At 35.8% G+C, this 12,646-nt stretch overlaps 1 protein-coding gene across 8 annotated transcripts in view; it reads left to right on the top strand.

The window, feature by feature from the left end:
• LOC121384511 (FERM domain-containing protein 5-like) overlaps nucleotides 1–12,646 on the top strand; it is a 118,684-nt gene that overhangs the window by 39,862 nt on the left and 66,176 nt on the right. For all 8 annotated transcript variants that reach the window (XM_041514956.1, XM_041514938.1, XM_041514986.1 and 5 more), the window contains exon 2: nucleotides 11,730–11,834. In XM_041514956.1, coding sequence (XP_041370890.1) covers nucleotides 11,730–11,834 — 105 coding nt within the window. The remainder of the gene's footprint in view (nucleotides 1–11,729; nucleotides 11,835–12,646) is intronic.

Here is a 12,646-nt window from a genome sequence, read left to right as displayed (position 1 = left end):
CAGTATGAATTATACGCCAAAACCAACTTTTCTTCAGTGCTAACTTTGATTCAAACTCCATTCAGAGCCATGTACAGAGATTATTGTCAAGGTCAAGGTCATTGTGAACTTGCATGATCGAGTGATGGCTAATTAATCATCCAGTATAGTTTAATTAAATAAAATGACAAAATTATAATATTTTTTATTATGCACTGAATATGTGCTATAGGGTGTATACTACCAAATCAAATCCCATAGACGACAATAGTAACATATGTGGCTAAAACTCCTACCTGCAACGTATCAACCGACATAAACGCCACGGATATAAATACTACCACCCCTTACACTTAAAGTGAATCAGAAAAAAATGGGGGTCAAGCTGCTCGTTTCTGAGATAACGGGTAGCGTCTATGACTACCCTAGTTTCGCACAAAATTCGAGTACTTTTTTTTACAGGTACCCCATACATGTTTCAAGCACAAGGCTACTTGACACATTGGTACTAGATGAAATAAAATTGCACATTTTTTTTACCCAGATGAAACTATTATTTTTTACAACCAACACACTCACATTTATAACCAATCACAGGACTTGTGGTGTTCACTTCTCTATCAAAAGTTCGGTGCACCTCGAACTTTGACCCAGCCGGAAGTTATTTGGTTTAGTACTACCTATACTGATAACATACATTTTTCAAAAAGTGTCCAGCTATGTGTCTTTATGACAACCAGGATCTGGTGTATTCTGACATAAACTGACAACCTCACTGAAACTGTTGTTTCTACAGTGCAACCTAATATAATGTACACCTCAAAAAGCATATATATTGCATATAGTTTTGTACAAATGCAATATGTCATATTAAACAACAAAATGTTTTAAAATAAAACTCCTGAAGATATTTACTTTCAGTTGGGTGTGTGTACTCAGGTATATATGTAGAGACAACAAAGATAGTCAGAGTACCTCTACCCCTTTAAAGAATTCCATTAAAACACATGCACTTGATTGACCCCTAGATTATGAAGACCTTAACAGGCACATCAAAGAAATATCAGTATTAAAAAAATACACTGTCTGAGGAAGGAAACACAAACATGACTGTACCTGTATGAAGTAATGACTTAATGTCCTGAACATTAGTGTTGGGAGGAAATCCTGTATGCTGGGTGTGGGTGTCTTCAAGTTACCAGGTGTGGGAATTTCAAATCCATCGGCCATGCTGATTTTCATAATGAACCATCAAAACTATTGGCAGCCACCAATATTCCTGACTATATTTTATTTATAGCCTACTGTAGTTGGAGGTTTTAATAGTTGTGATATCTGGAATAATCATGCAGCTTTAACACATTTATTTTTGATTAATTACTGAAAAAAACTATTTTTAAATGACAAAATTACCCGAACATCTATTTTCTTGCATTATTTTCTAATCCGGATGAATACAATATGTACATTAGATGTATTCCTACAATCTGTAATCCAGCATTTTATTTAGCTAGTAACATTAGGTAATACAGCTTTAACAATAAAATAAATTATCAACTTAATCCAAGGCAGATAATCAAATCTGAAAAAATTGGTTCTGAATCTAGTATAAACTCAAAATGCTTTTCATGAGAGCTAACTAAGTGATTATTAAAAAAAAAAAATGATCTGGAGATCTAAGTATATGTTTAACAACCTTATTGTTATGTACAAATAAGAACAGAAGGCACAATAGTGACAACAAATTTAATTATGTTTTTGGTAAAGTTTTTCTTCAAATTTACTTTAAATTTTGCATAAAACTACAAATTTGTCTAAAATATAACTTAGCACCCTATAAATATGTCAAAATGACAATAAAAATCAACTTCTTTACAAATTTGAGTTTTCAGAATTTCATACATAAAAAATTAACAATGTTAATGGAAACTAAAGACATTAACCCACTATTGGCACATGCTATTTTTAATATAAAAATAAATTGCTATTAAAATCTTAGTTCAGGTTGCCTATATATAATACCATATTTAAGAGCAGTTGTATATGGCAAGTCAAATACCATGTAAAAAGAAATTATTGAAATCTTTACAGTATGAATTATAGGCCAAAACCAACTTTTCTTCAGTGCTAACTTTGATTCAAACTCCATTCAGAGCCATGTACAGAGATTATTGTCAAGGTCAAGGTCATTGTGAACTTGCATGATCGAGTGATGGCTAATTAATCAACCAGTATAGTTTAATTAAATAAAATGACAAAATCATAATATTTTTTATTATGCACTGAATATGTGCTATAGGGTGTATACTACCAAATCAAATCCCATAGACGACAATAGTAACATATGTGGCTAAAACTCCTACCTGCAACGTATCAACCGACATAAACGCCACGGATATAAATACTACCACCCCTTACACTTAAAGTGAATCAGAAAAAAATGGGGGTCAAGCTGCTCGTTTCTGAGATAACGGGTAGCGTCTATGACTACCCTAGTTTCGCACAAAATTCGAGTACTTTTTTTACAGGTACCCCATACATGTTTCAAGCACAAGGCTACTTGACACATTGGTACTAGATGAAATAAAATTGCACATTTTTTTTACCCAGATGAAACTATTATTTTTTACAACCAACACACTCACATTTATAACCAATCACAGGACTTGTGGTGTTCACTTCTCTATCAAAAGTTCGGTGCACCTCGAACTTTGACCCAGCCGGAAGTTATTTGGTTTAGTACTACCTATACTGATAACATACATTTTTCAAAAAGTGTCCAGCTATGTGTCTTTATGACAACCAGGATCTGGTGTATTCTGACATAAACTGACAACCTCACTGAAACTGTTGTTTCTACAGTGCAACCTAATATAATGTACACCTCAAAAAGCATATATATTGCATATAGTTTTGTACAAATGCAATATGTCATATTAAACAACAAAATGTTTTAAAATAAAACTCCTGAAGATATTTACTTTCAGTTGGGTGTGTGTACTCAGGTATATATGTAGAGACAACAAAGATAGTCAGAGTACCTCTACCCCTTTAAAGAATTCCATTAAAACACATGCACTTGATTGACCCCTAGATTATGAAGACCTTAACAGGCACATCAAAGAAATATCAGTATTAAAAAAATACACTGTCTGAGGAAGGAAACACAAACATGACTGTACCTGTATGAAGTAATGACTTAATGTCCTGAACATTAGTGTTGGGAGGAAATCCTGTATGCTGGGTGTGGGTGTCTTCAAGTTACCAGGTGTGGGAATTTCAAATCCATCGGCCATGCTGATTTTCATAATGAACCATCAAAACTATTGGCAGCCACCAATATTCCTGACTATATTTTATTTATAGCCTACTGTAGTTGGAGGTTTTAATAGTTGTGATATCTGGAATAATCATGCAGCTTTAACACATTTATTTTTGATTAATTACTGAAAAAAACTATTTTTAAATGACAAAATTACCCGAACATCTATTTTCTTGCATTATTTTCTAATCCGGATGAATACAATATGTACATTAGATGTATTCCTACAATCTGTAATCCAGCATTTTATTTAGCTAGTAACATTAGGTAATACAGCTTTAACAATAAAATAAATTATCAACTTAATCCAAGGCAGATAATCAAATCTGAAAAAATTGGTTCTGAATCTAGTATAAACTCAAAATGCTTTTCATGAGAGCTAACTAAGTGATTATTAAAAAAAAAAAATGATCTGGAGATCTAAGTATATGTTTAACAACCTTATTGTTATGTACAAATAAGAACAGAAGGCACAATAGTGACAACAAATTTAATTATGTTTTTGGTAAAGTTTTTCTTCAAATTTACTTTAAATTTTGCATAAAACTACAAATTTGTCTAAAATATAACTTAGCACCCTATAAATATGTCAAAATGACAATAAAAATCAACTTCTTTACAAATTTGAGTTTTCAGAATTTCATACATAAAAAATTAACAATGTTAATGGAAACTAAAGACATTAACCCACTATTGGCACATGCTATTTTTAATATAAAAATAAATTGCTATTAAAATCTTAGTTCAGGTTGCCTATATATAATACCATATTTAAGAGCAGTTGTATATGGCAAGTCAAATACCATGTAAAAAGAAATTATTGAAATCTTTACAGTATGAATTATACGCCAAAACCAACTTTTCTTCAGTGCTAACTTTGATTCAAACTCCATTCAGAGCCATGTACAGAGATTATTGTCAAGGTCAAGGTCATTGTGAACTTGCATGATCGAGTGATGGCTAATTAATCATCCAGTATAGTTTAATTAAATAAAATGACAAAATTATAATATTTTTTATTATGCACTGAATATGTGCTATAGGGTGTATACTACCAAATCAAATCCCATAGACGACAATAGTAACATATGTGGCTAAAACTCCTACCTGCAACGTATCAACCGACATAAACGCCACGGATATAAATACTACCACCCCTTACACTTAAAGTGAATCAGAAAAAAATGGGGGTCAAGCTGCTCGTTTCTGAGATAACGTGTAGCGTCTATGACTACCCTAGTTTCGCACAAAATTCGAGTACTTTTTTTTACAGGTACCCCATACATGTTTCAAACACAAGGCTACTTGACACATTGGTACTAGATGAAATAAAATTGCACATTTTTTTTACCCAGATGAAATTATTATTTTTTACAACCAACACACTCACATTTATAACCAATCACAGGACTTGTGGTGTTCACTTCTCTATCAAAAGTTCGGTGCACCTCGAACTTTGACCCAGCCGGAAGTTATTTGGTTTAGTACTACCTTTAGATGATTCTCCTATTCAACGAAAACTTGTTCTATCAGAAATGGCTCGAAACTATATTATTACACACTTGTAACTTCTGAAAAGCCAAATTCTGCAATATCAAAATGGCAAAATTATTTTATTTCAGACCTTAATTGGCACACTATTTATTTAAAACCATTTGTAACCATGCAAGAAATAAAACTTAGATGGTTCCAATATAGAATACATCATAGAATATTAACTACCAATAGTTTCGCATATAAAATAAAATTAATTGACAGTGAAACGTGTACGTTTTGTCATGAAGGAAAAGAATCTATAGTGCATTTATTTTGGTAATGTAAAATTGTTCAGAACTTTTGGAATGATTATTTAAATTGATTTAAATAAACTCGTGTAAGCATATATGTAATTTAAAGCTTTCTCTTGAGCTAGTGATATTTGGATGTAAAGATAATATTAAAACAGATAATGTTTTTGACCTAATATTATTATTAGCTAAATATTTTATATATAAATGTAAAGTGCAAAGGGTCCAATTAAATATTATACACTTCCAAAACGAAGGTGGGGTTTGCAAGCCAGTACTCTAAAGTATTATATTATGTTGTTTTATTATTTTTATGTACACAACCCATATTTTACCCTTGGCATGTGTTGTTCTAATTGTAAACAAGGGGCTGGCAATAAAACTTGTTAAAAAAAAAAAAAAAAAAAAACAAAAAAACCTGGCACACTGAAAATTAGCAGCTGCTACATGATTACTCATATTCATACTTAGCAGGAACATGGGCGGGACGTAGCCCAGTGGTAAAGCATTCGCTTGATGCACGGTCAGTTTGGGATCGACTCCCGTCAGTGGGCCCATTGGGCTATTTCTCACTCCAGCCAGTGCACCACGACTGGCATATCAAAGGCCGTCGTATGTATTATCCTGTCTGTGGGATGGTGCATATAAAAGATTCCTTGCTGCTAACTGAAAAGAGTAGCCCATGAAGTGGCGACCACGGGTTTCCTCTCTATATCTGTGTGGTCCTTAACCATATGTCCGACACCATATAACTGTAATTAAAATGTGTTGAGTGCGTCGTTAAATAAAACATTTCTTTCCTTCCTTCTTCCTACAAGATATATGTACATAATATAGTACCGAGGAAAAACATGCAATTTTATGCAGCTTTTCTTGCATACAAACTGTGGGAAGCCAAAACCTGTTAGAAGTGTTGTTACATGTAAATGACCATTGACCTACAGCCAGGCCTATCCTGTGTATTTACATGTATCAATACACGTTCTGCTCTACCTGTGACCAGTCTTGCGTGACTGCGATGTACTTTAAAGCCACAAACCTCAGGTGTCGGCTGGTGTATACTTATTACAGGTGGATGGTCGTGTTTGATGTCTGCTTGTTTATATCATGAGAACCATCTTGTTTAATGTGTTTTGATTTCTGGGGTTTTTTTTAGGGTTTTTTCGTGTTTTTGTTTGTTGTTGGGTTTTTTTAAATTGCATAATGTGGTAACTCAAGGCCAAACACTATGCAGAAATGTAGTATATTGTAGATCTATGCAAATCTATGCAAACCGGTCTGTGGGAAAATCAGAAAGTTTGGTTTGTCTCTTTATGGCCTTTAGCCTATCAGCCATCAGATACGCCTGTGACATGTAAGCTTTACCTGTACCTGAAGTTGCACCTCAAAGTGCATAATAGAAAAAAGTGTTTTCATTGACTGGTCAAAGAAAGAAAGAAAGAAATGTTTTATTTAATGGCGCACTCAACACATTTTATTTACGGTTATATGGCGTCAGACATATGGTTAAGGACCACACAGATTTTGAGAGGATACCCGCTGTCACCACTACATGGGCTACTCTTTCCGATTAGCAGCAAGGGATCTTTTATTTGCGCTTCCCACAGGCAGGATAGCACAAACCATGACCTTTGTTGAGTCAGTGCAAGTGGTTTTACACCTACCCATTGAGCCTTGCGGAGCACTCACTCAGGGTTTGGAGTCGGTATCCGGATTAAAAATCCCATGCCTCGACTGGGATCCGAACCCATTACCTACCAGCCTGTAGACTGATGGCCTAACCATGACGCCACCGAGGCCGGTGCCTAGTCAATGTACCTGTACATGCCGATAAACATTTATGCATTAACATTTAACTACAGCTCTAGAAGAAAACATAGAGAGGATAAAAGTTACAGTGTGTTTTGTTTAATGACACCACTAGAGCACATTAATTAATTAATCATCTGCTCTTGGATGTCCAACATTTGGTAATTATGACTCGTAGTCATCAGAGGAAACCCGTTGCATTTTTCCATTAGCAGCAAGGGATCTTTTATATGCACTTTACCACAGACAAGAAAGCACATACCACAGCCTTTGATCAGTTGTGGTGCACTGCTTTGGAACAAGAAAAAATGCAGTCGGTTAAATGGATCCACTGAGGTGGTTTGATACTGCGAAGCAAGCACCTCAGGCTAAATCCTGCCCTCTGTAACACTACCTGAAGTTGCACCTCAAAGTGTGTATTAGAAACCTGTTTTTATTCCCTGGTCAATGTATCTACATAATGAAAAACATTTATACATTAAGTTATAACTTATTACAGGGAGGGAGGGAGACACAGACAGGATAAAGTTGATATCTTAAGACAGTAACCAGTTATTCTTTATATATCTTAAGACAGTAACCAGTTATTCTTTATATATCTTAAGACAGTAACCAGTTATTCTTTATATATCTTAAGACAGTAACCAGTTATTCTTTATATATATTTATATATGCTCTGAACTGTTTACCCGGTACCATACAGAGTAGTAAAAACGGTGGGAAGACTTCATAAAGTATGTGTTGTCTATAGTCTGTTGACTAACAAATTTATCAAAACCGCCAGGCTCGAAATAGCGACCTGAGAAAAGCAGTCCATTTAGCTAAAACTACAAACAATTCACAGATTATTTTTTAAGAGAGGAAAGGAAGGAAATGTTTTATTTAACGACACGCTCAACACATTGTATTTACGGTTATATGGCGTCAGGCATATGGTTGAGGACAACATGGATATTGAAAGGAAGCCCACTGTCGCCACTTCATGGGCTACTCTTTTTCAATTAGCAGCAAGAGATCTTTTATATGCACCATCCCACAGACAGGATTGCACATACCACAGCCTTTGATATACCAGTCATGGTGCACTGGCTGGAACAAGAAATAGCCCAATGGGCTGCCTGTGGGAAGCGCAGATAAAAGATCCCTTGCTGCTAATCGGAAAGAGTAGCCCATGTAGTGGCGACTGCGGGTTTCCTCTCCAAATCTGTGTGGTCCTTAACCTTATGTCTGATGCCATATAACCATAACTAACAGTTGAGTGTGTCATTAAATAAAACATTTTTTTCTTTTTCTTTCTCATCTTCTATTTAGCTGAGGTTTAGCTTGTGATTCTGTTATATTGTAATTTTATAATGCTCTCAAATACATCTCAGAGATCCTGTTTTTTCAACACACTGTACCAAACCCTCCACTCACCCTATACTATCTTTTCCCCAGCAGTGCATATTTTTTGTTTCTCAGCAGGACATATCTCTTTTGATCTGCCAACTTAAAAAAAAATCCAGCAGGCCATATTTTACTTCCTATTTTGAGCTCTGAAACTGTAGTTGTGTTTGTGCTCTGTCAAGTGTATTATCTAGTGAAAGGGGAAATTGCAGCTACATGTACCAGACTGTTGGCTGTGAAAATTTAATGGCTTGCACCGCTTCACACCCCTCTGCGCACACCTGTTCCATGCAAATAACTGTCAAGTCGACATGTGCACGCTGGTTAACTTGACCGACCCCAACGTTGACGGTGCATTATTGCAGTGATTGGAAACTAGGCTAAGATAACAAGTTTTTTGTTTATGATACAGATGTACAGTATTTAAAATAATAGTAAAATGTTAGTATATACGTGTACATGTATATATAGCTACATATACTGATTTCCAAAAGAAACTATACCAATACTCTGAGAGACTACTGAAGAAAAAACTAAAATATGTTGCATGTTTAAAACATGGGCGGGATGTAGCCCAGTGGTAAAGTGTTCGCTTGATGTTCGGTTAGTCTAGGATCGATCCCCGTCGATGGACCTATTCTCATTCCAGCCAGTGCTCCACAACTGGTGTAACAAAGGTCGTGGTATGTGCTATCTTGTCTGGGTACAGACAGGATAGCACATACCATGGCCTTTGATTTAGCAGTTGTGATGCAGTGACTAGAATGAGAAATAGCCCAATGGGCCCACTGACAGGAATCGATCCTAGACTGACCATGCATGCATCAGGCGAACAATTTACCACTGAGCTATGCTGCGCCTTTTGCACATGTGGTGCCTGAACTCGTCATCCTATAAAAGCAACTGTTTGGGGGTTTTTTGGTCTTTCTTTCATATACCAAGATAATTAAAGTACATGTGTAATTCTAAACAAATGCTGTTATATTTCTGAAAAACCAAGTGTTTTGTTTCGAACACATTTTATTCAATTTTTTACTGATTTGAACAATAGTTTCTCTCGGTTACAGTAGTTACCGATATGTTGTTTATCAGAACAGAACATTTATCCACATGTTTAATATGTATGACATGACATTTCTATAAAAAAATATGAGTCAAAATACTCAATGCATTATTTATGCCTTTCTGTGTATATTTGTTTTTATTACCCATATGGGCTCAAATATACGGGGTAATATTTTTTCGATCTCTGCACAGTGTGCAGATTGCTTCTACAGTCACTGATTGGCTGGCTTTAAAAAGACAAGATTTGATTGGCAATTACATACTGCCGGGACTACTTTTTGTTCATTCATGATTCCATGATTCGCTCAAACTATTACTACGAACTTCAAATATTTTTTTACGATACGAACATTTACGGAATTAAAAATCAAAATATATGTACAAATGTTTAAAAAAAAATATATTTTATTATTTTGACTGGGGTTTTTTGGAACTATTCTTTGGTGGATACTGTTGGGTGTGCACCGATAACGGCGCGTATGAATATATTGTTATGGCTGGTAGAGCTTGTTAGTTGTTACAGCAGCGAAAACGTAAATATACTTTTAAAATCATTAAAGATTGACAATGGGTAATAAAGAGAATAACCAACTCACTACGAGGAATTATGGATTATCTGTCCCTCGTGAATTAATGCTGTAAAACCCTCGCCAAAGGCTCTGGTTTACAACATTAATTAACTCGGGACAGATAATCCGTAATTCCTCGTAGCTCGTTAGTTATTCTCTAAATACCTTGCAAAATTCACAGTTGTTGACACTGATGGATGCCATTGCCATTTTTGTGACATATCAGCTTTCCTTGACTTGCAGTCTTTCACTCTTGAAAGTTGAAGTGTCACACATAAAGTGCTGATCATGTAGGGTTGAATTCTTGAAGTGGCATGCGTGATTTAAATTTTGAAATGACTTGCAAGTATATTTTGACAGTTAATGTATTATCAGGGCTAAACTTATTATGGGGAAATATTATGCAAGATTTAACTCTTTGAAGGGGTGTGATGGTCTTGACTTTGGAAATGTCATGCAAGATTTAACTCTTGAAGTGTCATGCAGGGTTTTACTCTTGGAAGAGTTATGCACATGGGAATGAGAACTCTATTTACGTGCCCATATCCAATAAAGGTTCAGGCACGCCTACCACGGACCCAGCCTCTGACAAAGCCAGTGGGTGGTTCCGGGGCAGGATTTTGCACATGATTTAACTCAAGTATTACAGGGTTTAAATAAACACTTGGAAATGTGATGCAAGAGTTAATTCTTGAGGTATTTTCAGGGTTTAACTCTTGAAATGTCATGCAACAGTGAACAGGGTCTAACTCTTAGAAGTGTTGTTCAGGTTTTAACTCTTGGAATGTCATGCAACAGTGAACAGGGTCTAACTCTTAAGTGTTATTCAGGTTTTAACTCTTGGAATGTCATGCAACAGTGAACAGGGTCTAACTCTTAGAAGTGTTGTTCAGGTTTTAACTCTTGGAATGTCATGCAACAGTGAACAGGGTCTAACTCTTAGAAGTGTTGTTCAGGTTTTAACTCTTGGAATGTCATGCAACAGTGAACAGGGTCTAACTCTTAGAAGTGTTCAGGTTTTAACTCTTGGAATGTCAAGTGGGGTTATTTAACTCTTGGAATGTCAAGTGGGGTTATTTAACTCTTGGAATGTCAAGTGGGGTTATTTAACTCTTGGAATGTCAAGTGGGGTTATTTAACTCTTGAAGCATTGGGCAATGTTTAACTGTTTGAAATCTCAAACAGGGTTTAATATTTGGAAGTGTCATGCATTTGACAGCTGTATGGGATTGAATGATTTCATGGCTGCTGTTTGCTTTGTATGAGGAAATTAATTCATTTTGTTTTTTATTCTTAAATTTGTGTTTTTGTTGTTGTTGCAGAAGGGGCGAGACATATCCCAGTAGTAAAGCGCTCACTTGATGCGTGGTCGGTGTGGGATCGATCCCCGTCAGTGGGCCCACTGGGCCATTTCTCGTTCCAGCCAGTGCACCACGACTGGTACATCAAAGGCTGTGGTATGTGCTATCCTGTCTATGGGATGGTGCATATAAAAGATCCCTTGCTGCTAATCAGAAGAGTAGCCCAGGTAGTGGCGACAGCGGGTTTCCTCTCAAAATCTGTGTGGTCCTTAACCATATGTCTGATGCCATATAACCGTAAATAAAATGTGTTGAGTGCATCGTTAAATAAAACATTTCTTTCTTTCTTTCTTTGCTGCTAATCAAAAAGAGTAGCCCATGAAGTGGCAACAGCAGGTTTCCTCCCTCAATATCTGTGTGGTCCTTAACCATATGTCCAACACCATATAACTGTAAATAAAATGTGTTGAGTGCATCCTTAAATAACCATTTTCATTTCCTGTTGTTGCAGAAAGACACAATTGGACAATGGCTGTTCGACAGGGTGTGCGAGAAGTTGAACCTGGTAGAGAAGGACTACTTTGGACTGCGGTTTGTGGACAGCGAGAAGCAGAGAGTAAGTACCATGCACACATTTTAACATTAAAATAACATCTTTCTTTACATACACGGATGGAAAGAAATATGGGAGAACACGTGGTATTGTAGACCAAATTTAATTAACTACTAGCATAGTAATGTCTGTATAACAACACAAAGATGTCATATGGGATTCACTGTCTGTGATGTGAACTGAATGTAAGGAACACAGTTATCTTCCTCATACTATGGATGACGGTTCTGGTTGCTGTCATTCTTTGCTGGTTTTGTTTATGTGTTCCCTTATTTCTTTCCATCAGTATATGTACATACTGGCTAGATATATTGCTTATAAATGTATCAGTTTTCTTAAAATATGTTAGCATTCTCTGTGTGAAGGAACCTGTTTGCCATTAGCCGTCTATCTGGGAATTGATTAACTAATTAACATACATGGCTTCGATAATTCAGTTTCTGTGTGGTGAGACCTTTATATGAAAGGAAATGATTCAGACCTATTGTAGAAAGTGATCAATTTGAGAACCTCAGATTCACACTGTATCAGGCTGAACTAGCCAATGAAATGTAATGTTGCAATCTATCGTAGGCTCGGTCAGTCAATAAAATGTTATCCTGCAGCATATTGGATATTGACCTGATACTGTGTCTGGTCAAATGTATTGCTGCAGGACCAGAAGTACCAGTGTAATGGGTTTGTAATTATTTCCTGCGCTGGAGAACATAATTACATGCTTAAAACAAAACCTTGTCGTTGAACAGATTAAAACCTTCATCATCCAGTGATGAGCAGCTATTAACAATGGACGAACATAATGTAGGTTTCTGTAC

The sequence above is a fragment of the Gigantopelta aegis genome, chromosome 2, assembly GCF_016097555.1.
Source record: "Gigantopelta aegis isolate Gae_Host chromosome 2, Gae_host_genome, whole genome shotgun sequence".
Lineage (NCBI taxonomy): Eukaryota > Metazoa > Mollusca > Gastropoda > Neomphalida > Peltospiridae > Gigantopelta > Gigantopelta aegis.
This window is presented reverse-complemented; position numbering and strand designations above follow the sequence as displayed.